The sequence below is a fragment of the Macaca thibetana genome, chromosome 10, assembly GCF_024542745.1.
Source record: "Macaca thibetana thibetana isolate TM-01 chromosome 10, ASM2454274v1, whole genome shotgun sequence".
NCBI classification, from domain to species: Eukaryota; Metazoa; Chordata; class Mammalia; order Primates; family Cercopithecidae; genus Macaca; species Macaca thibetana.
The window spans coordinates 6,083,053-6,110,651 of NC_065587.1; the positions used below are offsets into that span (position 1 = coordinate 6,083,053).

General features: G+C 57.0%; 2 protein-coding genes across 6 annotated transcripts in view; one reads left to right on the forward strand and one right to left on the reverse strand.

Moving 5' to 3' along the window:
* SULT4A1 (sulfotransferase family 4A member 1) overlaps window positions 1-27,599 on the forward strand; it is a 996,812-nt gene that overhangs the window by 101,826 nt on the left and 867,387 nt on the right. The window lies entirely within an intron of this gene.
* Window positions 1-27,599, reverse strand: part of PRR5 (proline rich 5) — a 71,425-nt gene that overhangs the window by 4,161 nt on the left and 39,665 nt on the right. For 4 of the 5 annotated variants that reach the window (XM_050805936.1, XM_050805935.1, XM_050805939.1 and 1 more), the window contains 5 exons: window positions 21,430-21,510; window positions 9,545-9,593; window positions 6,233-6,290; window positions 1,209-1,300; window positions 633-773 (listed from right to left, as the gene is read on the reverse strand). In XM_050805936.1, the coding sequence (XP_050661893.1) occupies window positions 633-773; window positions 1,209-1,300; window positions 6,233-6,290; window positions 9,545-9,593; window positions 21,430-21,510 (421 nt within the window). Of the gene's footprint in view, window positions 1-628; window positions 774-1,208; window positions 1,301-6,232; window positions 6,291-9,544; window positions 9,594-21,429; window positions 21,511-27,599 lie in introns of all 5 variants that reach the window. The other variant, XM_050805937.1, reaches the window with a different exon arrangement.

A 27,599-nucleotide genomic window follows, 5' to 3' on the forward strand; every position in this document is an offset into this window, starting at 1 on the left:
CCTACCTGTAAAATGGGGTGGCCGGCAGTGCCTGTGCGGTCCTACAACAGCGCTATGAGCTGGCCAATCGCGAAGTGTGGTGCCTGGGAAGGGCAGTGTGCGGAAACCCCCGGCTTGCGGTGGATGCCACTGGGGGCCCCACTCCTTTCTGGGGCAGGTACCCTCTCCCCACCTGCTGTGAGGGGGGCTAACAGCTCTCAGAATGTCTTCCCCAGAGCTGACCCACTGACGAAAGACCTCTGGACAGAAATGACTGGGCCACTGTGCGTGCGTGTGCATCCGCGTATGTGTGTAGTAAGTGCACATGCATGTGTGTGTGCAAGCATGCATGTGTATAGTATGTGCGTGTGCATGTGTGTGTTGGAGGTGGCTACAACCCCAGGCTGGCCGACGCAGGGTGTAAAGGCCCAGCCTTGTGCCTAGGAGGAACAGGTCTGCGGCTTGAGCTCTCCTGAACCCATAGCTCCAACCGGCTGCTCCCTGGTCCCAGGTCCTGACAGGCTTCTCCTCTGATCGGGCCCTTCCTTAAATCTCGTGCCCCTCAATCCTCGTCTCATGCTCTGCCTGTGAGCATCTGAGCCCAATTACTGCCCTATGGTCCCCATGCCCGACGCTGTGCCCACTGCACCCACCTGCAGCACCAGCAGCATCTGCACGATGGCAGGGGGCACGCGGGCATGGGCCCGGGCCAGCGCATCCTCTAGCTTCACACTGAGGGTGATGGCGTTCCGGAAGTGCAGCAGGGCCAGCTGGCGCACCGACGGCTCCTTGCCCTGTGGAGGGAAGGCACCCCACCCCACCAGCTGTGGTCACAGGCGTCCTCATCTCCCCTCTCCCGGCCCTGGGACCCCAAAGGGGGAAAAGACCTGCTGACCCTCAGGCCCCTCCACCCGTTCTCCTCAGATGACCCTGTCCCAAGGATAGAGGGTCCCTTCAGTTTCCTCTGGCAGTGAAAGGGTTACTGTCACAGAGCCCCCTACTCTGTGCCTCGCTGCTGCTGCTGGGGGACTCACGGGGAGGGAGGCGTCCGTATCTGCAGCTTGAGCAGGTGGAAACAGGCTCCAAGCAACTCAGGAAGCCCAAGGAGAGCAGCACAGAGCAGAGCAGGTGTGTGGGCCCCCCAGCCCGGCAGCCCCCCTCTGTAGAGTGAGGCCAGGGTGGGCACGGCAGGGGCACTGGGCTTCCCTCCCCAGGGCTGGGCCGCCCACCTGCACCGGGTAGAAGATGGCCTGCAGCATGGGCAGCACGTCACTGAAGAAGAAGTCCCAGGTCTCTGCCAGCGAGTCCAGCAGCTTCTGTCCTGTGGGCAGGGGGGCCGTCACCACTGGGCCTGGCTGGCTCTGGCAGATGCCTCCACTCACCCAGGATGGGTTGTCGGAGGATGCGGGAGTGGAGGGCCTGGGCTCAGGCCCCTGGAGGCACCTGCCCAAGGTCGATGTCCAGCTCCACAGCTCAGCTGTTCTGTGGCCCTGGGCCCACTGCTTAACCTCTGTCTTCCATTTATAAAATGGGGCTAAGGGATCAGCCTCCCAGAGCTGAGGGCATGAAATGAGAACAGGGAACTTGGCTCAGGGTCTGCTCCTGGCAGATGACAGCTACCAATTCCCAGGCCTTTGTCACATACCAGACCCACACAAGTGAGAGCCACAGAGGTATACATCTGGCACAGGTGAGACCCGCACAGGTACACCCAGCACAGGCGAGACCCGCATAGGGGAGACCTGCACAGGCAAGACCCACACAGGTACACCCAGCACAGGTGAGACCCACACAGGTGTGATTGGCACAGAGGTTTCAGCTCACATCCTAGTCTCATCAGATCCTCCTAATAACCCAGTTAAGCAGTTGATCTCACCTACCCACCAACCTCCTCCCTCCTCCCCCCACACTGCCTGCCCCTCCAGCAAACATTTACAGAACACCTACTCTATGTTAGCCCTGATACTGGGCACTGGGGACCCAGCTGAGCCCCAAACAGCCACTGATCCATCACATGGCAGGGAAGTGGGACACTGAGCAGGATCATAAGGGCAGTGGCTAGCAGTGACTGACCCCCACCAAGCAGACAGAGGCTGAGCCTCCGAGGAAAGGGTGCACCACAGTCAGTCGCCCGGAGGACCCAGGGCCAGGCCAGCTCAGGCTGCCTGTGGTCAGGTCTGGGGAGCCACGGAGACCACTTCCAATAGCAGCACCAAGTCCAAGGGAGGAGAGGGTGCAGAGGGTCAGGCAGGGAGGGCTTCCTGGAGGAGGGGCGATCCAAGCTGGGCTTGCCAGACTTAGTGGTATGGGGACACATCTTGACAGGTGAGCCTCTGAAGCAGATACATAGGTAGCAGACATCGGGACCAGCTCTGCAGGATTTCTGCTGGCCCTGGGAGGAACGGTGCCATTCACTGGGTGAGTGACCCTTGTGGGATGGGGACAGCCACCCAAGCTGGCTCTGAGCTCCGGTGGGAAGGGCAATGTGTAGGACCCTTGGCCTTTCTGCCCGGACTGAGCGGCGCTGGGATGAGGGCTGCTGGGTCCAGGGATGCACAGTCCAAGGGCGTGTCCCCAAGGCCTCTGCTGTCCACCGGAAGCCAGACGAGCAACTGGCGAGAGAGATCTTGGTGTGGCCGCCTCTGAGTGAAGAGAAAAGCGTCGCCGGCTGTCTCTCAGGCTGCAGCCCCGGCCAGCAATGCTTTGAAGTTTCCATGGGAACGTGGAGGCTGAACAGGGACCTTTGCCTCTTTTCCGCACTCTCTGGGCCCTGCCCCTACTCCTGGAAGCCCCCAGGTTCATGTAGGTTCGAGGGCACTAGGAGTGGGACCCAGCCAGGAGCAGCCCCGGGGGCTGGGGGCGAGCTGTACTGGTCCCCATCTTCGGCTCCCGGCCTGGTGGCCAGCCCTCTGCCCTCCCGGGTAGCCCACGCCTGGCTCCGAGGGCGACGGGGGCCAGCAGGAATGCCCCGGACGGGCGGATGCTCACCGCCCCGCCAAACCGTGCCCGCACACAAAGTCCCTTCAGTTCCCCTCTGCCGCGGCAGGAAGAAAGGCGGCTCAGTTCCCAGGCCAGCCGGGGGGTGGCTCTGGGCACCGGCCAGGCCCGCGTTCTGCTGAGCGCAGGCTGTTCTCCAGCCCACGGGGCGGAAATACTGCGGAAAGCAGATGTTGTAAAACAGAATCCAGGCCCCGGCTGGAGCCACACGGTGACAAGAGGCCAGGAAGGGCAGCCTCGTGGCTGGTGGGGCTCCTCTGTGGGGCAGTAGGGTTAGTCAGAGGCAGGCACGGGGCGACCCCAGGAAGTTCCTCCAGGCGGACTCAGTGGCATCCTCTATGAAAGGGGTGTGATACACGTCCCCACGTGGGCAGGTGGAAAGTGGAGATTAAACAGCACTGGGCATTTGCTGCCGGCAGGACGGGGCCGGGGTGCGCGCGCCGTGCCTTGACTCCAGCCCAACAGTAGCAGGGGCTGATGCAGGCGAGCGGCCCCGCAGTAGCTCCACGCTGGCTCCCACCCTGCGGTTCTCACTGTGGGCGCAGGCCGGGGTCTTTCCTTTGTCTGAGTGCTGAGGGCCCTGTGCAGGCCCTGGAAATGAACCACCCTGTCTCGGTCCCTGTCGGGAGACCCAGGAACAGGAAGGAGCACAGGGCAGTGTGAAAAACTATGCGCTGGGTGGACCAGGTCAAGGGCATCTGGCGTGGGGACGGCCAAGGCACAGGCATGGAGGCAAGTGTGTAAAGCAGCACAGATGGATAACGTAACCCACACTGGGTTTGGATTCCCTGGTGGACGAGTGACGGCAGATCCCAGGGCCCGGCAGAGGACCAGGAGCTCCTGCCCAGAGGTCCCAAGTTTCAGGTTGCCAAGGAGTTGCCCGGCTGCAGCTGGAGCCGATTCCCTTAAGCCACACAGAGGCCATCGAACCACCACCCCGGCCGCGGTCCAGCCTTCCTCCCCTTCCTTGGGAGGGAGCCCTCCACCTCAAGGCCGCTCCTCCAGGCTCTCTGCTTCCAGGACCCGCTCTGCCCAGGGGCTGAAGTCCAAGGCCTCCCTGGAGGCAGAGAAGGGGCAGGGGGCAAGGTCCTGGGGCTGCCCCACAGGAGGCCATCACCACCCTCCGGCAGAGTTGCAGGCTCTGTAGGGACAGCTCCCACTGGAACTCAAGCAGGGGTCGGGGGCAGGAAGGGGGAGGCCCCTGAGGCCACCCATCAGGGTGTGGACTTGGCTATGCCCCCACTGCATGGGGCCGAAAGGGACCAGACATTCCCCTGAACAGACCACACTTTGAGGCCCTACTCAAGGGCCACTGCCTCCATGCAGCCCTCTGACTGTCAAGGTAGAATGAACCCTTTCTTCTCCAGGACACTCCTTCACATTGACATTCATCACACTGGACCGTCACCCTCTGGTCCGTGTCTGTGTCCCCAATTGGGCTGTGAGTCCCTGCAGGGCAGGGCCAGGGTCTCCTCCATCTCTGGGGCCCCAGAGGTCACCTGGGCCTGACATGGAGAGAACACTCAAGTGGACAGAGACTGTTCAAACCCACATTGCTAAGACAGGGGTGCTGAGGCCGGAGAGGAAACCCTGTGCCTGCAACTTCGTGGGAACTGCAGGCCTGGGCCTTGGACTCCCAGCTTAGAGCCCAGTGCCTGTCCCTGAGGCCTGGGGAGACCAGGCAGGGTTGGCGAGGTGGAAGAGGATGCTGGGCCCCTAGGTGGGGCCTCTCAGGGCTGCCCTCTGCCCCTTCTGCTGGGCAGGCACCACTGCTGGGAGGCTGCTCCGGACAAAGCTCCACTCAAGCCACACAAAACTCCCTTCTCCGAGAGCCCCAGCTCCCCTGGGCCAGACCTGGTGGGAGGCACAGGCACTACTGGAATGTGCCACATCAGGCAAGGGGCGTGGGCGGGCATCTTCCTCAGGTGCCAAATGCTCACAGCTCTGTCCTGCCAGCCTAGACGCTGCCTCCTCCAGGAAGCCTTCCCAGAACCCCCGTGTCTCCCCCACGGTCTGATGGTTCTCATAGCCTCTCTTCGTGTTCCTGTCTTGGCTGGACCCACCCAACATGTGCATTGGAGGTGAGGAAGGACCATGACATGCAGCTCCAAGGTCCCCTGAACATGCCAGGCCTCTGGGCCTGTGTCCTCCTCTGTGGAGCGGGCTAATAACTCTTTTTCCCAGGGTCAGAGGGAGGCTTGGAGGAGGAGCCTGGGGCAGTAGAGTGAAGAGTATGGGTTTGGGAGCCGGTGGCCTGCTTGGCACCCTGGCTTTGCCACGGAGCAGCTGTGTAGCCTGGGAGGGACACCGTGCCTCACTTTCCCCATGTTCAGTGCTAACAATGGTGGCTTCTTCACAGGGTTGTGGAAATCAAATGAGTTAGTAGATGTGAAACACTCGGGACAGTCTAGCAGGGAGGGACGCAGACGCCCGGTGCCTGGTGCACAGGTGCTCAACACACAGGTACAGCGCAGGCCCGATCGCAGCACAGGGCCGGGTGCTCAGCACGGCCTGAGCAAAGCAGCATCCGTGGGAACTGAGTGGCCCCCGTCAGCTGACCCCGCTCCCAGGGCAGCTCGCTCCTGCAAGGTTGCACACGCTTCTGCTGCTGCCCGAGGCTCTCGGCCACAGGGAGCCCATCCTGCACAGTGAAACCAGCGGGGACCTCGCCCTCTGCCATGAGAAGGGTAAAGGGTGTGTGCCCTAAAGTCAGGCAGACCTGGGTTCGAGTCCCGCCTCTGCCCCGATGTGCACGGTAGCTGTAGGCAAATCACCTCTCATCACTGTGCTCTCCCACTCAGGAACAAGAACCTGAAGGTCCCCGTGGGTGGCTGGGAGCCTCGACAGAGAAAACTCAGCTGAGGCCTGGACCCTGTCCCCTCCTCTGTGAGTATCGGCGACCTCAGCCCTAACCCACTTCTCCTCTGACTGCAAAGACCGGGACAGGGGTTCTTCCAGGCTGCGGGAACAGAACTCACTAGGCCCGGAAAGCCCCGTGGGCAGGGAGGGGAAGCAGGGCCTTTCCCCGACGTCTCGTAGCCCTCCTCCGCTCCAGCAAGTTCGGAGGGGCAGAGCCTCTCCCAGGGTCCCCTCTGGGTAGGGATCTCGGCCCTGCTGCCCCAAAGCTGTATGTGGTCCTTCACAAGTCCTCCGGACCAGAGAGCCACACCTCGCACGGAGAGGCCCCAGCGTGAGGCCCCGCAGCCAGCCAGCACCCAGCACAGTCCAGAGTGGCCGCCATGGGGCCCACACTCACCCTCGTAGAAGCGGATCTTGTCCCGAAGGATCACCATGCCTTTTGTCAGCAGCTGATTCTGAAGGTAAACACAGAGGGGGTGTCACCGCCCTTGTGGATGCCTTGGGGTGTCCTGGCCAGCAGGGCCCCCGAGAGTCCATCCACCAGGGAGCAGCTGAGGCTTAAAGAGGGAGGAGACTCACCGAGGCCCCACAGTCCACCTGCTGCAGGGCCTGAGCATCGGTTCTCTCAGGGGGCGACTGACCCAACCCTGGGTTGTCACGAGACAGGGGGTGGTCACACGGACATCCCGAGAAATGGGCAGGGCCTACAGCCCCTTGCACTGGGCTCGGCTGGGCAGGCAGAAGCCTGGCATGTCCCACAGTGACGAAAGGACTTTGCAAGGACTTTGCAGCAAGAGGGGGCTCTCATTACCAAAGGCGGGGCCTGTCAGCTGCCACCCTACCTCAGGGACCCTGCACGAATTGCCTGAGGTCGCTTGGCTGAGAAGCATGCTGTGTGGTCTCAGCAATCCAAGTGTCTGCCAACGAAAGAATGGACCACAAAATGTGGCCCATCCACACAAAGAAATGAAGCACCGACTTGCGCTCCAATGAGAAAGAACCTGATGCTGACAGAGAGTCCAGACAAAAGACTCCACACGCTCGTGTGATGCCACTGATACGAAATGTACAGAATCGGCCGGGCGCGGTGGCTCACGCCTGTAATCCCAGCACTTTGGGAGGCTGAGGCGGGAAGGTCACCTGAGGTCGGGAGTTCGAGACCAGCCTGACCAACATGGAGAAACCCCATCCCTACTAAAAATACAAAATTAGCCAGGCGTGGTGGCACATGCCTATAATCCCAGCTACTCAGGAGGCTGAGGCAGGAAAATCGCTTGAACCTGGGAGGCGGAGGCTGCGGTGAGCAGAGATCATACCACTACACTCCAGCCTGGGCAACAAGAGCAAAACTCTGTCTCAAAAAAAAAAAAAAAAGAAGAAATGTACAGAATCGGCAAATCCAGAGACACATGGTTGCCTCATACTGGGGAGGGCTTGGCGGGGGGAGGGATTACCAATGGGTACAGGGTTTCTTTTTGGCGTGATGAAAAACTCCCAGAATTAGATGGGGTGAGGTTGTATACTTTTGTGAATATACTAAAAACTCACTGGGTGCAGTGGCTTACACCTGTAATCCCAGCACTTTGTGAGGCTAGGACAGGAGGATCGCTTGAGCCCAAGAGTTCAAGACCAGACTCTGGACAACAGAGCAAGACCCCATCTCTACAAAAAATTAAAAAATTAGCCAGGTGGTGTGTGCCTGTGGTCCCAGATACTCAGGAGGCTGAAATGGGAGGATCTCTTGAGCCTGGGAGGTTGAGGCTGCAGTGAGCCATCATCACACCACTGTACTGCAGCCTGTGCAACAGAGTGAGACCCTGTCTCAAAACACACACGTAAAAACCATTAAACTGTACACTTTAAAAGGGTGAATCGTATGGCATGTGAATTATACCTCAATAAAGCTGTTAAATAACAATTTTTTTTTTTTTTTTTTTGAGACGGAGTCTCGCTCTGTCGCCCAGGCTGGAGTGCAGTGGCCAGATCTCAGCTCACTGCAAGCTCCGCCTCCCGGGTTTACGCCATTCTCCTGCCTCAGCCTCCCGAGTAGCTGGGACTACAGGCGCCTGCCACCTCGCCCAGCTAGTTTTTTTTTTGTATTTTTTTTTAAGTAGAGACGGGGTTTCACCGGGTTAGCCAGGATGGTCTCGATCTCCTGACCTCGTGATCCGCCCGTCTTGGCCTCCCAAAGTGCTGGGATTACAGGCTTGAGCCACCGCGCCCGGCCACAATTTTTTTTTTAAACTCCTAAAACAACATGATGCGAGGGACGACGGGTTCATCCTCAACTCTCCTCACTTGGCAAGGTTGGTGCCTCGCTCCCAGCCTGCATGAGACGCCCCTGCGCTGAGCAGGGCCCTGGGCACTGCAGCAGCCCTGGAAGCTACAGGGGCACCAGGCCAGGCCTCGCTGGCTGCCCTCCCTCCCTGTGTGACCTCAGGCAGGTCGTTTCACCTCTCTAAGCGGCAAGTTCCACCATATCGCACACGTGTGCATCCTCGGTGCAGGCCTATTGGCCAGAGAAGGTGCAGCAAAGGTGAAATGCTGCAGTACCTGGGACAGACACTGGGTGATGCTAATGGCACAGCCACCATCGCCACTGTGCAGCTCAGTGGGGCCATGCACACCCCACACCTCTGCGGACATCCCAGGAGTTTGAAGGGAGGGAGAAAATGACAACACTTGGAGTTGATCACGTGCCAGGCACAGCGCTAAGAATTGACCACGTCTTGGCCGGGTGCAATGGCTCTCCTGTAATCCCAGTACTTTGGGAAGCTAAGATGGGCAGATCACCTTGAGGTCAGGAGTTCGAGACCAGCCTAGCCAACATGGTGAAACCGTGTCTCTATAAAAATACAAAAATTAGCCGGGCATGATGGCAGGTAACTGTAATCCCAGCTCCCGGGGAGGCTGAGACAGGGGAATTGCTTGAACCCGGGAGGCAGAGGTTGCAGTGAGCTGAGATTGTGCCACTGCACTCTGGCCTGGACAACAGAGCAAGACTCTGTCTCAACAACCACCACCACCACCAAAAGACAAAAGAACAAAAATTAGCCAGGCGTGGTGGTGGGCGCCTGTAATCCCCAGCTACTCAGGAGACTAAGGTGTGAGAATCGCTTGAACCCGGAGGCAGAGGTTGCGGTGAGCTGAGATCATGCCATTGCACTCCAGCCTGGGCGACAGAGGGACACTGCCTCAAAAAAGAATTAGCCTCCTTTTATCATTTAATCTCCACAACAGGCCGGGCACGGTGGCTCAAGCCTGTAATCCCAGCACTTTGGGAGGCCGAGACGGGCGAATCACGAGGTCAGGAGGTCAAGACCATCCTGGCTAACATAGTGAAACCCCGTCTCTACTAAAAAATACAAAAAAAAACTAGCCGGGCGAGGTGGCGGGCGCCTGTAGTCCCAGCTACTCGGGAGGCTGAGGCAGGAGAATGGCGTGAACCCGGGAGGCGGAGCTTGCAGTGAGCTGAGATCCGGCCACTGCACTCCAGCCTGGGCGACAGAGTGAGACTCCGTCTCAAAAAAAAACAAAACAAAACAAACAAAAAATCTCCACAACAATCCACGTGGCTAGATAAGGAAGGAGGCAGGTTCTTGGAACCGCAGGCAGACTGTGGAGGAGCAGGTGCCCCACACCCCCGGGGGCAGCTGAGCCCCTGTGCTTTCTCATGAGGCAGGCCCAGCCCGGCTGGAGCAAGACCCACCTGCAGGTACTCCGTGAAGAAGGACCCCAGCTCCGTCTTCAGCAGCTGCCTGTGGGTGGGAGGGGAGACAAGAGTGAGTCCCAGACCACACGGCACTGGCGTGGGGGACCCAGGGACAGGGGTGGGGCCTCCTGGGCAGCAGGAGACCAGCATGCTTAGTCCAAAAACATGGGGAGTGGACAAGTCCCACCCATCCAGACCGGCAGGGGCTGGGTCGGCCTCACGTCTGGGGCCTCCACGGTCCACGGTGGCGGCTCTTCAACTAGATCCCTGTGCTCATGTCACAGTAGAAGAGGCCAAGGGGTCCTCAGAGGGAAGACAGTGGCCTCTGCGTCTTACACCTTCTGGAGAGACCCCCGGCAGGGCTGGGCCTGCACCGCTTGGTTTGCTCCTGCCTTCTACCTGCCCAAATCCCGGATGCCACGGGCTCCTCCTCTCTCCCCGTGCAGAGCTTCTTCCCAAGTGTTTCCTCTCTACTCCAGAGAAGCTCATTCAGTCTTCACCAACCCAGCTGCAGGCAGTCACCGGGGCTCCCCTTTTATTACAAGGGAGGCAAGAGAGGCTCGCAGAGGTCAAGACACCAGACCAGGGCCACGTGGGACACGCCAGAGCTGAGATCTGAACCTCGTCCTTGGCACTCAACGCTGACAATTCCTCCTTCCCTCCCTACACACCTCCAGGGCCTGAGAGAATAGGAACGTCACATTCCACACCAGCCAGGCTGAAAGCACATAGGCACTGTCAGCGCTGAGGCCCAAGAGACGACCTGCCAACAGTCTTCTGAACCAAATACATCAGAAATCTTACTTTTTAGGTTGCTATTCCCATTAGGAAAACTTTTTTTTTTTTTGGAGACAGAGTCTCACTCTGTCCCCCAGGCTGGAGTGCAGTGGTGTGATCTTGACTCACTGCAACCTCCACCTCCCAGGTTCAAGCGATTCTCCCACCTCAGCCTCCCAAGTAGCTGGGACTACAGGCCTGCACCACCAACAGGGCCAGCTAATTTTTGTATTTTTAGTAGAGACGGGGTTTCATCATGTTGGCCAGGCTGGTCTCGAACTCCTGACCTCAAGGGATCCACCCGCCTTGGCCTCCCAAAGTGAAGGGATTACAGGTATGAGCCACCGCACCCGGCCTAGGAAACTTTCTAATCAGTCCTGAATTACAGGCAGTTCTCACTTTGCATGGTTCTGATACATACAAGTTTCAGTTATCCTGGTTAAGTTAAGTAACAGCAGTCACCCAACCACATGGTTCAAATTTCGGTTCTTGGCACATTAACTGAGTAACTGCATAAAGTACAAGCTCTGTGGCTGCTCTCCAGTCCACAAATCAAAATGTAGGTAACAGATGTGTACAACGATCACTGACCAATTGCAACACTTCTTTCAAAGTCAGTCTGTGATTGGTCCCTGAGTATCTGTCAGCAGTTCATGCACAGACAGCAAAGGTGTGACCTGTGCTGCCTCCTTGTCTCCCAGTGTGAAACCCATGTGGCGTTCTGTAAAAATGGATACAAGAAAGAGCAACTGGCCAACACAGATAAAAGTGCAGCAAATCAACGAAAACTGATCATGTTCTGAACAGGTAAACACTGCTCAAACTACTATGTTCCCACTATTTTTTATTTATTTTTATTTTTTACAGAGTTTTGCTCTTTTTGCCCAGGCTGGAGTGCAATGGTACGATCTCGGCTCACCACAACCTCTGCCTCCCAGGTTCAAGTGATTCTCCTGCCTCAACCTCCCAAGTAGCTGGGATTACAGGCATGCACCACCATGCATGGCTAATTTTGTATTTTTTTAGTACAGACAGGGTTTCTCCATGTTGGCCAGGCTGGTCTCGAACTCCCGACCTCAGGTGATCTGCCTGCCTTGGCCTCCCAAAGTGCTGGGATGACAGGCATGAGCCACCATGCCTGGCTTATTTTTTTTTTTTTTTTTTTTTTTGAGACGGAGTCTCGCTCTGTCGCCCAGGCTGGAGTGCAGTTGCCGGATCTCAGCTCACTGCAAGCTCCGCCTCCCAGGTTTATGCCATTCTCCTGCCTCAGCCTCCCGAGTAGCTGGGACTACAGGCGCCCGCCACCTCGCCCGGCTAGTTTTTTGTATTTTTTTAGTAGAGATGGGGTTTCACCGTGCTAGCCAGGATGGTCTCGATCTCCTGACCTCGTGATCCGCCCGTCTCGGCCTCCCAAAGTGCTGGGATTACAGGCGTGAGCCACCGCGCCCGGCCGCCTGGCTTATTTTTTATTTATATTTTTGGAGATGGAGTCTCACACTGTCGCCCAGGCTGCAGTACAGTGGTGCAATCTCTGCTCACTGCAACCTCCACCTCCCAGGTTCAAGTGATTCTCCTGCCTCAGCCTCCCCAGTAGCTGCGATTACAGGCACATACCATCACGCCTGGCTAATTTTTGTATTTTTAGTAGAGAAGGGGTTTCACCATATTAGACAGGCTGGTCTTGAACTCCTGACCCGAGGTAATCCATCTGCCTTGGCCTCCCAAAGTGCTGGGATTACAGGCATGAGCCAATGCGCCTGGCCCCAATGTTTTAAATTATAGTGCACTAAATATTAATTTTATTGTACAATCTTTTTCATTTCTTTATATGGTTACAACCAAACATTAAAACATGTTGGTTACGTTTATAACCAATAGTAAAACAGCTTTCAACGTTCTGACAAGTTTCGGCCGGGTGTAATAGCTCATGCCTGTAATCCCAGCACTTTGGGAGGCCGAGATGAGCAGACCACCTGAGGTCCAGAGTTCGAAACCAGCCTGACCAACATGGTGAAACCCCGTCTCTACTAAAAATGCAAAAATCAGCCGGGCATGGTGGTGTGCGCCTGTAATCCCAGCTACTCAGGAGTCTGAGACAGGAGAATCGCTTGAACTGGGCAGGCGGAGGTTGCAGTGAGCCAGGACCGCATCACTGCACTCCAACCTGAGTGACAGAGCGAGTCTCCGTCTCAAAAAAAAAAAAAGTTTGTAAAGATTATGGAACAATTGTCATTTTCCCCGTGGTTTACTAAGATCACACAGTTTCAACGTGTAGTCATTTTGGGAGCCCTGCACTGTGGTTCAAAGAGAGGACTGGCTGAAGTTTTCAAAAGCAACGTGCTGGGGGAAAAAGCCCAAATAAGGCTTGCTTCCTGCAAGCTGCCTACCCTTTTCACTGTGCCCCTGGCCACCAGGAGTCGGAGGGTGACAAAGTCTACTGTTCCTGCTCCGGTCAGCTCTCTTAACCCTGGATCTGTGGGGGCTAGTGGAGGTACAATAACCATAGCTTCCCCCATACACAGTGAGTGCGTGCTCTAGTCCTCAGAGGCCCTTTTGGGGTGGTTGTACTTTATATTCCTGGAGACGCTGTAAGCTAGACCCCAGTTCAGGGCTGGCTTCCCCGACCATGCCATGGGGTCTGGGATCTGGGAGCTAAGGGAAGCCCAGAGAGGTGGCCTGGACTGAGGTAATCAGCACTCAGGTGCTGGGATGGAGGTGGCTCCTGCACCTGGTCATCACCAGAGCTCGGGGCTCGGCGCAGTACTGCAGGTGCATGGAAGCACAGGGCAAAATACTAATGCTCCTGCACAACTCCGTGGGCAGTGCTGAGGCGGGCCAGTCACAGGCCTCTGTTCACAGCCACCTGACAGGTGATGTTAGTGTCCCCATTTTATGGATGGGGAAGCTGAGGTTCAGGCTAACAGAGCAGCTGAGTGGTGCCAGCCCTGGAGTCTGGCCCTGTGCCTGCCAGCAGCTTCTCTTGGTAGCAGGACTGGCTTTGAGGCCCAACATCCTCCCTTGCACAACTGTGAAATCAGCGCAGTGGCCTTAACAAGGCCGAGGTTCACCCTGTGATCACAGACAGTGGTGCCCCGAGTGACCCTTGGCAGGCAGCCCCCACCCCAGCAGTCCCCTCAACCTTCTCCCACTGACCACAGGACCTGTCCTCTGGTCCCCCAAGGACCAAGCTGTGACCTCAGCCTCATGGAGTGATCCCCATGTCCACGCAGCATCTGTCTCAGTTACCGCAGGCATTACTTGCAGGGCCACTTTGGGTGATGCCAGAGAGCAGGGCACCAGGTGAGAAGGGAGGGTCTTCACAAAAGGCACAAAGCTGAGCCCGAGGGTGTCTGCTCAGCAAGTCTGGGCTGGAGGGCAGGCCCCAGGGCTTGCTAGCACGCCATGTGACTCTGGAAGAGACCCTTCCCCTGTATGGGCCTCTGCACCGTTGTCTGTGGCCTGAGATCCACGTGAACACAGAGCAGGAGGTGAGGCAGGAGAGTAGGGTCTGGAGGCAGGGAACCTAAGGCCAATTTACACTGACTTCCTAGAACTAAATCCAAAGGAACACCCCAGCATTCCATGCCCAAGTAACAAAAGGACCAGAGGCTAATTCCTTTGCAACCCCTCTCATTTCTGCACGGCAGATGAAAAACTGCAAGCACCCCTACCACAACTGGTTGGGCCAAGTCTTCAACTGCATAGGAGTGTAACTTTGTAACCTCAGCTTCTGACTGATCACTATCCACAACCAATTGGACATTTGCATAGGGTGCTTCACTTCAGCTGCTAATTGGTCGCTTTCCACAGCCAATCGGACTGACTGTGGGCCAGTACTTTATTTACATAGGGTGTACACCAAGTAACCAATGGGAAACCTCTAGAGGGTACTTAAACCCCAGAAAATTCTGTAACCAGGCGCTTGAGCTGCTTGCCTGCTTCCACCGTAGGGAGTGTGCTTTCATTTTCAATAAATCTCTGCTTTTGTTGCTTAATTCTTTCCTTGCTTTGTGTGTTTTGTCCAATTCTTTGTTCAAGGCGCCCAGAACCTGGACACCCTCCACCAGTAACAGAGGGTCCCGGGGGTCAACTGGGACCAGGAGCAGCTGGAGCCCAGAAAAGCCCTCCTGGTCCTCTCCCTGCCCGGGATGAGTACGGGCATGAATGCTGACGAAGGAACGAAGGAAGGAATGAATGTCTCCTTCAGGACCACATGGCCCCTCAGCTCAAATCCCAGAGCGGCTCTAACGAAGTCCTACCTGGGGTGGCTCCAACTCACTGGCCACCTCTCGGGCTCCCCTCGCCTCCTCCGACATTTCCTCTCACCCAGCAGCTCACACTGAATGAAGTGAATGAACTGTGTGCACTCCTTTTCTGGGCAGGGGGGAGGGGCACCATGGCTGAGCATCCCCCCATTTGCACTGTGCCCACCAACTCTCCCAGACCCCAGTAAGAGCACAGACACGGCCTCAGATCTGAACTGACCACAGGCTGAGGATGAGTGGCCAGTTCGGGCCCCACTGCCTCTGGCCAGGAATGCTGCCAAAGGTCTCGTCCACCTCTCAAGCCTGCAGGTAGTGGGTGCTCACAATGAATGCTAAATGGATGGGCGACTTCCACCTGGCAGCCGCCAGCACCTGGGATCCCCTCATTCCTGACCTGTGAGACCCCTTCCAGGCAGGGGAGAGTTCGTACACCAATTCCAACCATGCAAAAGCCCTATGAGATGGGAACCATGTTCATTACAGAGATGGGGAGACTGAGGCTCTGGGAAGGCACTGATGAAGTCAAAGGCTGGACCAGGGAACCCAAGGTTGGAGCCCTAGTCCTGCAGATGAATAACAGGCATCCTTTCTACGGGACACCAGAAGAGAGCCTGCCCGGTCTGGGATTGTGGGAAACTTCAAAGTCAAGTAGCTTTGGCCGGGCGCGGTGGCTCAAGCCTGTAATCCCAGCACTTTGGGAGGCCGAGGCGGGCGGATCACGAGGTCAGGAGATCGAGACCATCCTGGCTAACACGGTGAAACCCCGTCTCTACTAAAAAATACAAAAAGCTAGCCGGGCGAGGTGGCGGGCGCCTGTAGTCCCAGCTACTGGGGAGGCTGAGACAGGAGAATTGCGTGAACCCGGGAGGCGGAGCCTGCAGTGAGCTGAGATCCGGCCACTGCACTCCAGCCTGGGCGGCAGAGCGAGACTCCGTCTCAAAAAAAAAAAAAAAAAAAAAAAAAAAAAAAAGTCAAGTAGCTTAAATCTAACCAGCACCTCTGGCCTGCACGTGAGACCTGCTGCTGACAGGCTGCGGGCATGGCCACCTGGCCTGAGCTGAGCTGAGCACGGGATCCCTGACAGTGGGAGGGCACCACACCCTGAGGGGAACCCCAAGCCAGCCCCATGCATGCTAGGAATAGAGGACACCATGCCAGGGAGGGAGAAGTGGGGGTGTGGGTGTCCTCGGATCACAGGAGGGGAGCCCAGGGGATAAAGCTGCAGTAAATCCCAGGCCCTAGGGGCTAGCAGGCTACAGAGGGGACAGCCTGGGTGTACCTGGGATGTCAGCCTCAAGAGAGACGGCTGTGGGAAGGGTTTGCAGGGTCAGAAAGCAGAGGCTGGGACACCCCGTCCAGGGGGTTTGCTGCTTCCTGGGAGCAGCTAGGCCAGCAGGACCTGGTGCTGGAGCTGGGCAGGGACAGATCATCTGCGACTTGGCCAGGAGCCAGCAGGAGAGGCCTTGCAGGGAGCAGGTGGCCCGAGCTCCTGTGCTACCCGGAGGACTCAGTTGCACGCTTCTCTTGGTCAAAGGCAGACCAGTATGAGCCACATGGGATGCCGGAAGAGAGGCTGCCCCAGACAGACACCCTGGCTGTATTCTGCAGGGACAGCATAGGCAGCACATAGCAGCCCAGGCCACTAAGCACAGGGGAAATGGACTTCATGGCTGAGCACAACGAGGGCGCCCGGGGCCTCAGACTCTGTCTAAGAGGGTGGGTCAGGGATAATGTCATGCAAAGCCATCAAGATAAAAAGAGGTTTGGGTCCTTAAATCCACAGTCCTCTGGATGGAGAGTGACTTATTCGTTAAGATTTTTTTCTTGTTTTCTCAGCCAGGTGCAGTGGCTCCCGCCTATAATCCCAACACTGAGGCAGGAGGATCGCTTGAGCCCAGGAATTTGAGACCAGCTTGGGCAACAGAGCAAGAGCTCATCTCTAGAAAAAATAAAAAAAAATTAGCTGGGCTTGGTGCTGGACGCCTTTAGTCCCAGCTACTCAGGAGGCTGAGGTGGTAGGATCACTTGAGCCCATGAGTTGCAGGTGGCAGTGAGCTATGGAGCTATGTTCACGCCACTGCTCTTCGGCCTGGGCAACAGGTCGAGACCTAGTCTGTTAAAAAAAAAAAAGAAAAATCTTTTTCTTTACCTGTAAAAATGATTACGCAAAGTGTGTCCGTCTCTGTACCTCAGGAGGAAGAAAGGTGATCAAAGGAAGGGATCAAGAAAATAGCTAGACAACCGGACATGATACAAATTAAAACTTTTTGTGTTTCAAAGGACACAGAAAGGAAGTGAAATGACAGCTCACAGAATGGGAGGAAAGATTTGCAAACCAGTATCTAACCGAGTCTGGATCCACAATATATAAAGAACTCCCATAGCTCAATAATACAAGGACAAATAACCCAACTGAAAAATGGGCAAGTGATGGGAACAGACAATTCTCCAAAGAAGAAACCTAAATGGCCAATAAACACCTGAAAAGGTGCTCAACATCATCAGTCATCAGGGAAATGCAAATCAAAACCACAAACAGACGCCACTTCTCGGAATGAAAGCCCTGGAAGTTAATAAGTGTTGGTGAGGATGTGGACAAACTGAACTCTTCTGCCCTGCTTATACGCTGCTAAGTGGGACAGCGGAATGGTACAGCCACTGTGGGAAAGGCGAGAGTACCTCAAAAAGATAACCACAGAGTTATCAGGGGACCCAGAAATTCCACTGCTAGGTATACGAACCTAAGAGAAATGAGGCCAGGTGCGGCGGCTCAGGCCCGTAACCCCAGCACTTTGGGAGGCTGAGGCGGGCAGATCACTTCATATCAGGAGTTCAAGGCCAGCCTGGCCAACTCGGTGAAACCCCGTCTCTACTAAAAATATAAAAATTAGCCAGGCATGGTCGTGCACGCCTGTAATCCCAGGTACTCAGGAGGCTGAGGCACAAGAATCGCTTGAACCCGGGAGGCAGAGGTTGCAGTGAGCCCAGATTGCCCCACTGAACTCCAGTCTGGGTGACCGATCAAGGCTCACTCTCAAAAAAAAAAAAAAAGATGAAAACATGCGTTCACACAAATTCTTGCACACAGATGTTCACAGCAGCGTTATTCATCACAGCCAAAAGGTAGAAAGAACCACGTCCATCAGCCGAGGACTGGGTGCGCATACGGCGTGCTTTCCATACACACAATGGAATATGACCTGGCACGAAAAGCAGCAAAGCAGGCAGGCCGGATGCAATGGCTCACGCCTGTAATCCCAGCACTTTGGGAGGCCGAGGCGGGTGGATTACCTGAGGTCGGGAGTTCAAGATCAGCCTGACCAACATGGTGAAACCCCGTCTCTACTAAAAATACAAAATTAGCCGGGCGTCGTGGCACATTCCTGTAATCCCAGCTACTCGGGAAGCCGAGGCAGGAGAATCCCTTGAACACGGGAGGCGGAGGTTGCAGTGAGCCGAGATCATGCCATTGCACTCTAGCCTGGGTGACAAAAGTGAAACTCCATCTCAAAAAATAAATAAATAAATAAATAAATAAAATAGCGAAGCAGTGGTAAAAGCGAAGCAGGGGTACGTGCTCCTCCCTGAGTGGACCTCAAGAGCACTGCACTGAGGGAGAGAAGCCAGGCATGAAGGGCCACCCGCTGTACTTCCATTGATAACGGAATGTCCAGAACAGGCACATCCACAGACAGAAAGCTGTCTGTGGTCACTGCCAGGGTTGGGGAAAGGGTATGAGGAGGGGCTGCTAAAGCTTTCTGGCTGGGGTAATGAAAATCTCCTGGATACCGGGCATGGTGGCTCACACCTGGAATCCCAGCACTTTGGGAGGCCGAGGTGGGTGGACCACCTGAGGTCAGGAGTTCGAGACCAGCCTGGCCAACGTGGTGAAACCCCATCTCTACTAAAAATACAAGGATTGGACAGGCGTGGTGATGTGTGCCTGTAATCCCAGCTACTTGGAGGCTGAGGCAGGAGAATCACTTGAACCCGGGAGGCGGAGGCTGCAGTGAGATGAGGTCACACCACTGCACTCCAGCCTGGGAAACAAGAGTGAAACTACGTCTTAAAAAAAAAAAAAATCAAGGGGGACCATTTGGATGCTGGTGAAATCAATGTCTCTAGTAACAGACTCTCTCATGGGATCAAAGCTAGTGACCAATTATGGATTTAATGTATCATTAAAGTCATTTTTTTTTTTTGAGACGGGGTCTTACTCTGTTACCCAGGCTGAAATGCAGTGACATAGTCTTGGCTCACAGCAACCTCCGCCTCCGGGCTCACACGATTCTCATGCCTCAATCTCCCAAGTAGCTGGTACTACAGGCACCCGCCACCACGCCCAGCTAATTTTTTGTATTTTTGGTAGAGACAGGGTTTCACCATGTTGCCCAGGTTGGTCTTGAACTCCGGAACACAAGCAATCCCCCTGCCTTGGCCTCCCAAAGTGCTGGGATTACAGGGTGAGCCACTGTGCCCAGGCTAGTGTCATTGAATTTAACGTGGCCACGCCGTCCAGAAGGGCCGGGGTAAGGCAGGGGGCTGAACAACCCAGTGACCCTGAAGGCAGGGGCTTGAGCTCCAGCTCTGTTCATTATTAGCCCTGTGACCTCAGCAACCTACGTCAACCGCTGTGCCTCAGTCTCCCTCGCCGGTAAAATGGAGATAACAAGGCATCCACTCCTCAGGGCTGCAGTGAAGAGTGGATGAGTGTTTTTTAAACTTACTTTTAAAAAACGTTAACACATATTAATAGAGAAGGGGTCTTGTCATGTTGGTCTCAAACTCCTGGCCTCTGGCGATCCCCCGACCTTGGCTTCCCAAAGTGCTGAGATTACAGGCATGAGCCACTGCTCCAGGCCACGGACGGGTTTAGCGTGGAAAACTCCTGGTCTAAGGCCAGCACAGAGCAAGGCTTCAGTAAAAAGACTCTGCTCTTATTCCTTAAACCTTCCAGCACTTAATTCTCAACTGGCTAAAAAGAAGTTGCTCCAAATAACCTAACTGCCCAGGGGCTCAAAGTCTAACACAGCCCCTGATTTTTACCCATTTCTTGGGTAGAATCCTGGGGCTGGCGAGGGGAGCCCGGGGCCCAGGGCAGCTTCTCCGTGCACCCACCCCCAGCACACACTCCTGGGGAGGCCGTGTGCTCTGCATCAGCCCTGTGGAGAGGCAGCAGCAAGAATAGCCAATTACCAACGCTGTTCATGCCAAGGACGGGCAGGGGAGAGGGGTGTCCAAAGCCAGGGACTGTGCCTGCCGCTGGACTCGTGAATTTAAAAGTAACTCCTTTTGTTGTTGTTTAAATACCCCGCTGGCCGGCATGGTGGCTCACATCTGTAATTCTAACACTTTGAGAGGCCGGAGGCGGGAGGATGGCTTGAGCCCAGGAGTTCGAGATCAGCCTGGGTAGTAAGACTCCCATCTCTGCAAAAAATAAAAAATCAGCCGGGTGTAGTGGTACACACCTGTGGTCTCAGCCACTCAGGACACTGAGGTGTGAGGGTTGCTTCTGTTCAGAAGGCAGAGGCTGCAGTGAGCTGAGATTGCACCACCACACTCCAGCCTGGGCAAGAGCAGGACCCTCTCTCAAGAACCAAACCAAATCTCCCGGCAGATCCTTTAGGCTCCTGTTTCCTGAAGCAGAGGCTCATCGGGAAAATGAGCTCCTGGAGCCCCACCCAGGGGTGGGCCAGATGAGCCAGAGAAAAGCAGGACACCCTAAACAAGTGGCATGTATTGGGCCTCAGTTTACCCACGTCAGGGCCCCTTCAGTGTTGCCACACAGGGTGGAGGGGGGTGCCTGCGTATGAAAGTCTGGCCGGTCCACTGACTCTTCTCCTGAATAACAAGGGGAAGCGCCGGGCGCGGTGGCTCACGCCTGTAATCCCAGCACTTTGGGAGGCCGAGGCAGGCGGATCACAAGGTCAGGAGATCGAGACCACGGTGAAACCCCGTCTCTACTAAAAATACAAAAAATTAGCCGGGCGCGGTTGTGGGCGCCTGTAGTCCCAGCTACTCGGGAGGCTGAGGCAGGAGAATGGCGTGAACCCGGGAGGTGGAGCTTGCAGTGAGCCGAGATCGCGCCACTGCCCTCCAGCCAGGGGAACAGAGCCAGACTCCGTCTCAAAAAAAAAAAAAAAAACAAGGGGAAGGATGACTGCCTATTTTGCCAGTATTCTTTTGACACAGGGACAAGGTAACAGGGTCAGGGCCAAAGGAAACAGCACAGAGCTGGGAACCGCCTCCTTGGAGCAGCTGTGTGATCCGGGGCGAGTCTCTTGACCTCTCTGAGCTTTGGCCTCCTCCACTACAAATGGCAACCCTGGACTCCCTTGAAGCTCCTGCCACCTGGCTCAGGGCAGCAGCTCAGTGGGTGTGCGTCCAGCCTGCTGCTTCGCAATCCTCATTTCCCAGCTATTCACAGGAAACGAGGGGCGTCTGGCAGGGCTGGAATTGCTTTTCCGGGAATGACACTCCCATCATTAGGCAGGTGGGTCCTTCCTCTTTAACAGAATAAATATCCTTCGTGATGCTCAGCACCAGTGGGGACCGTCGGCGTCATCTCCAGCAGCCGTCCAAGTCCCACCCCGTTTCCCCTTGAAGACCTTTCTCTGTGGGGGTTGGGGGCGCAGGGCCACCAGGCCTGAAGTGGTTTGTGGAGGTCCTGGCCCCGTGGCCACTGCTAACTTGGACCTCACTCTCCTGTGGACAGATGGCCTCTGGGGGAGGAAGCCCAGGCGTGGCTGATGGGTCAGAGGCCTGGCTGGGGCCTCCGACTCTGGGCCTAGCCTTCCCTGCCACTCGAGGACCCTGGCCCAAGGTGGGACAGACACTCACCGGACACCCTCATTGAGGCTGAAGAGCTCCTGGTCGGGCAGCCCCTTGCGCTGGAAGACGGCAATCACCCCGTTGTGGATGCTGTGAGCAGAGGGAAAAGAACACTGCAGTCCCGAGGTCTGAGAGCCCCCTGGTTGCCCATCAGGCCCCCTTCCTCTTTCCCTCTCTCTTAGAAGGGCAGGATCGCCGTCCCTGCAGGACCCTGCTCATACCCACTTCAACTCCGAGGCCCTGCAACCATGGCCCAGCCCTGCTGGAGCCCAGCCTGTATCACCAGGTGCCCTCTGGTCACCGCCCCAGGACCTTGCTCCCATGTCCTCTGCACACTATGTGGCCAAACCTCAGCCAGCTCTGCTTCCTTTCTGGGTTCTTAACCCCACCCTGCCCAGGCCAGAAACCAGGAAACCCCTGCGCCTCTCCCACCCCCAAAAACATCCAAGTCCTGTGGACTGTTGCCCCTTCTCTACCTCCACGGCCAACCCGAGTTCAGGAGCATCACTGCATCCCTAGCCAGCTGCGGGGCCACGGACCCCCTCATGCTTCCTGCCCCTGTTTATAAAACTCTCTAAGGTTGCCGGGTGCGGTGGCTCAAGCCTGTAATCCCAGCACTTTGGGAGGCCGAGACGGGCGGATCACAAGGTCAGGAGATCGAGACCATCGTGACTAACATGGAGAAACCCCGTCTCTACTAAAAATATAAAAAATCAGCAGGGTGGGATGGCGAGTGTCTGTGGTCCCAGCTACTCAGGAGGCTGAGGCAGGAGAATGGCGGGAACCCGGGAGGCGGAGCTTGCAGTGAGCCGAGATAGCACCACTGCACTCCAGCCTGGGTGACAGAGCGAGACTCCATCTCAAACAAAACAAAACAAAACAAAAGTCTCTAAGGCAGGCGCTGGCAAACATTTTCTGTGAAGGGATAGAAAGCAAATCTTTTAGGCTTCATGGGTCACCAGCCTCTGTTACAACTGCTCAACGCGACTGTTGTGATGTGAAGGTAGCTGTGGCAGCAGGGTGCAGTGGTTCACGCCTGTAATCCCAACACTCTGGGAGGCCAAGGCAGGAGGATTGCTTGAGGATGGGAGGTCAAGACCAGCCTGGGCAACACAGTGAGATCCTGCCTCTACACAAACCGAAAACAGGCCAGGTGCGGTGGCTCACTCCTGTGATCCCAGCACTCTGGGAGGCCAAGATGGGCAGATCACTTGAGGTCAGGAGTTTGAGACCAGCCTGACCAACATGGCGAAATCTTGTCTCTACTAAAAATACAAAAATTAGGCTGGGCAGGGTGGCTCATGCCTGTAATCCCAGCACTTTGGGAGGCTGAGGAGGTCGAATCACCTGAGGTCGGGAAGTCCGGCCTATTTCTACCTCCTAGAGCTCTCTTGCGCCCCTTCCCGGCTTGCCTGGACCTCAGATGACACGAGCCGGCCTCCCACCTCTCCACATCCACCCTCTGCGGAGGCCGCAGTTCCTTCCCTGCCCAGGGCTTTGTGAGGCAGCCACTGCCCGGCAGGCACAGCCTGAGGTCCTGCAGGCAGCATCCAGGGTCCTCCCGACATGGACCCTCCCCACACTCCCAGGCATCCTGATCTCTGACCCCAGGCAGTGTAGGACCCTCCGGGCGGCACCACATCTCTGGGTCTCAGTACCCACTGCCCCTCCTGTCTGGAAGGCCCTTCTCGTCCCTATCCATGAGGCAAGCAGCTATTCATCTTGATTCAGAGGCTACTACCTTCGAGAAGCCCTCTGACCCCTGACCCTTTCCTTCCCAGTGCTGACTCTCCACCAGCACTTTGCTGATTCACTTTCCTGGTCACGAGTGCCCGCTGCTGGCCGCGAGGTCCTCAGGGTGAGAACCAGGTCTGGGTACAACAGCCACCTCCCACCCAGGACCTGGCTGCAGCGCTAAGGCTCCTATGGCAGACCAGCACCACACTTCTCACCTTGGAGGGGACGGCTGTCCACAGGATGCTGCCCACACCACAAAGCAGGCAGCCGCCACCACGCTCCTAACGTCCTCCCCTGCTTTAACTCTACCCTTGCCTGTGACTTGGCCACCCATTTTGCAGATGAGAAAACCAAGGCCCAAGTGGCTAAGTCCTCTGCTGGAAGTCACAGAGCAGCCGGCATCTTGGACCCCTGTGCACCCGAACTCCCCTGTGCTCCTTCTTCCAGGCAGCGTCCGCACACGGAGCCGGGGCTGGGCAGGGCTTCCTGTCTCCCTGTCCCCTCAGGTGCGGGGCACTCACAGGCCTCATATTCCACATGCTTCCAGGAGGCTCTGAGCAGCTTGGGGGCTGTGCCAGGTTCCACAGCTGGTGCTTGGCCTGGCCCGGCTGCAGGCTGAGACCCAGCTCTGCCCAGGGCTTCATCAGCTTCTCAGCGGGCACCGGCCGAGATCACGCCAGATACGCATCCCTGGCCTGGGGTGCCCGACTGTACCGGAATGCTCCTTAGTCCCCTGGCTGGTGACACGGGCTCTCTACCTTTGTTTACTGTCTGTAAGTCGGGAATCCTAAGAGCGTCACCGCCAGTGAGTTTGAAAGATGAGCCGGCCCAGGGGAGAGGCTGGTGGCTGGTCATCCCCTCATGGCTGGGATGATGCTCCCCTGCGAGAAGCCCTGGGGTGGCCCCAGCCCCACAACGATGTCACAGTAGAGCTGCCCCCGCCCACACTTGCAGACTAAAAAAAGTTGAAAATCCCAAGGGAAGTCTGCTAGGAAACCAGCTGTCCCCCAACAGCAGCCACCCTGCAATCCTGGCAGCTGCAGACGCCCTCCAGCCCTGTGGCAGCTGCTGGGGTGGGTTGGAGGCGGTGGAGCCCTGCATTGACTGGGAGGGCCTCTGGGATATGGCGGGCGGAGGTACTCCCAGCCACTGTCTCCAGACCCTGGATGGAGGTTCAGGGGCGCCTTTCCAAGTTCTCTCCTGGAGCCCAGGCCTCCCTTACAGTGCATGGTGGAGCCACTGCTGGACCCAATTCAGGCAGAGGAGACAGTGCAGTGGTGTCGCCAGGGCTGCCAAGGCTCACAGTGGGTCCCAGGCTTCAGCCCTGCTGTCCTCAGTGACCTGCCCTGAGCAGCCTGTCCTTCTTTCCTGTTCATTAAACCTCCTGGGGGCCTCCAGCCCACTCTGGTCGCCCTGCCAGAGGTGACTCTACACCATAGGGCGTCTGGAAGAAGTTCTCCCCCGACCTGCGGCCCTCTTGGGGTCTGGTGTCACTCACACAGCCCTCCTCACTATCCCCTTGAGGCCCCAGGCTGGAGCTGCTGTGGCTTCTTCCCGCGCCGGGCCTCCGTCCCGCTGTTCCCTCTGCCTGGGGCTCGCCCTCCACCTGCCCTTGCTTGCAGCTGTGTGGGAGAGCTACTTTGACCATGGTCTTCTTTTTAGGGGAGGAAGGGTCTACCTGGCTCACGGTTAGACCTCCCGACGCCCCACCTAGCCTCACACTCTGGCTGCACAGAGCAAAGCCCAGCAAGCACCTGCCCGAGAACACCTGCCCACAAATGCCGTGGCGCGCCCTTCCCCACCCAGGGGCCTGAGCCTCTCCTGGGCTCCTTGCCCTGGACGTTCTCCCATCCACACTCCCCACCCCTGCCTCCTCCCTCCGAGGACCTTGAACTTCCTCCCATCCCCAGGTTGGTCCAAGGTGCAGGCCTGGGTTTGAATCCCAGCACTACACTTACAGGCTGGGTAACTCGGCCAAGTTACCACCTAACCACTCAGTGGTTCAGGGTCCCCAGCAGGAAAATGGACTTCTCAGTACAGTGCCACCGCCCGGGTTGCTGTAAGGTCAGCATGCCATGCCCTGCCCTGCCCTGCCCTGCAGCCTTTTCCGTGAAGCTATAGGGTGGGGCTTGCATCTACCACTCCTTGGCCACACCCGGCCTGGGCCCACCTACTCTGTGGCTTCTCAGTCCTCTAACCACCAGGCCCCAGGTTACAGGAGAAGACAGAGTCACACAGCCTGGCACCCACAGAGGCCCCTCCCCCACCCCCAGGCCGCTCAGGACCTCTGCTCCTCTCCACCCCCACCCAAACCCTTGGAGCCGGTGGGGGAAGGGTGTTTGGTAAACGAGAAAGCCTCCGCTGCGGGCCACTCAGGGATAGAGGAAGGGCGGGGAGGGTGGGAGGGTCTCACGTGACCTGTCATCTCCCAAAACAGAAACGAAACCCCAGCTGCCCCTCCGGGCCCAACAGACAGGCCCAGTTGGTGCAGGTGTAAATGTCCCCTGGAAACCACATGGGACACTGCCGTGGCTTTGACCTCCCTTGTCCAGATGTGGACGGCCTCCTCTAGGAAGCCCCCCAGCCCCAGCAGGCAGTGCCCTCCCAGGGCAGGGCCTCACACCCCAGGAGGGTAAGTCCTCCTGAGGCCAAGTCCCAGCAGGGGGGCCGGCCCCTCTTGAGCGCTGGGCGGGTGCAGGTGAGGGAGAGAAGGGCACGACCCTTAGGGAGGCTCCATGGTGCCTGGCAGTGCTGAGATCTGCTGCCACTGGGGCTTGGGCTGAAGAAGGGCTGAGGCCCTGGGGCTGATGTGAGGGCACCTGCCTGTGGCCACCCTGGCTGGGTCTACCCTAGGGCTGTATGGGGGCACCTAGGCTCACTCAGCAAAGCTGGGCTCCGCCCCGTCTGTCCAGAACAGGCCGTGGAGGGGGACGGTGCCGTGCCCGTGGCTCCCCTTGGCTGCCTGCCCATCCTCAGGCCCCTCTGCCTCACATCCCACTTCCACCCTCCGCCTCCCCAGCACGAGGCAGGGTGGGGAGGGGTGCGGGTGGGGGGTCAGAGCGGCGTACCACCGCGCACGCGAGGGAAGAAGAGTTGCTCAGTGTGTGGGTTTCCACGGCTGCCGTAACAAATCACCCCTAACTTGGTGGCTGAAAACAACTCAAATTTGTTCCCTTGTGGTTCTGAGGTCAGAAGTTCTTTTTTTCTGTTTTTTTTTGAGATGGAGTCTCGTTCTGTCGCCCAGGCTGAGTGCAGTGGTGCAAATCGGTACAATCTCAGCTCACTGCAACCTCCGCCTCCCGGGCTCAAGCGATTCTCCTGCCTCAGCCCCCAGAGGACCTGGGATTACAGATGTGCACCACCACACCCGGCTAATTTTTGTATTTTGAGTAGAGATGGGGTTCCACCATGTTGTCCAGGCTGATCTTGAACTCCTGACCTCAGGTGATTCGCCTGCACTTGCCTTCCAAAGTGCTGAGATTACAGGTGCGAGCCACTGCACCTGGCCTGGACGTTCTAAATCCATTTTCCTGGACTAAAATCAAGGTGTTGGTGGGGCTGTTCCTTCTGGAGGCTCGGGTTGGGGGAGAAATATCTGCCTTTTCCATCTCCCAGAGGTGCCCACATTCTTCGGCTCACGGCCCCTTCCTCTATTTTCACAGCCAGCAGTGTGACACTTTCCCAGCTCTCTGAGTCCGTCACTGCATCCCTGTCCCTTTTACCCCCGCCTCTCCCTCACACAGACCCTTGTGATTACAAAGTCCTTTTCAACACATAAAGCCTCACAGTCACAGGTTCTGGGAACTAGGGCAAGAGATCTGCCCAGGCTGCTTCCAAGGGGCAGGGAGCTTGGGACCCAGAGCAAGCAGGCAGGGGGTGGTGGGGAGCCGCAGGCAGGGGGTGGTGGGGAGCCGCAGGCAGGGGTGGCGGGGAGCCAGACACAGGCCCCCTCACTGTGTCCAGGCCCCCATCCAGCCTGGAGGCTTCAGCCAACATCCTCTGGCCTTCAGAGACCCCTATGAGCACATGCTTCTAGCGAGACCTAGGTTGAATCCCAGCTTCCGCCCCAACTCACTGCATGAACCTGGGCAGTCCCTGTACTGTTTTTTTTTTTTTTTTTTTTTTTTTTTTTTTTGAGACAGAGTCTCACTCTGTCCCCCATGCTGGAGTGCAACGGCGCAATCTTAGCTCACTACAACCTCCACCTCCCAGGTTCAAGCGATTGTCCTGCCTCAGCCTCCCGAGTAGCTGGGACTATGGGCGCCCGCCACCACAATGGGCTAATTTTTTATTTTTATTTTTAGTAGAGATGGGGTTTCACCATGTTGGCCAGGCTGATCGTGAACTCCTGACCTCAGGTGATCCACCCGCCTCGGCCTCCCAAAGTGCTGGGATTACAGGTGTGAGCTACCGCGCTTGACCTCCCTGTACCGTTCTGAGCC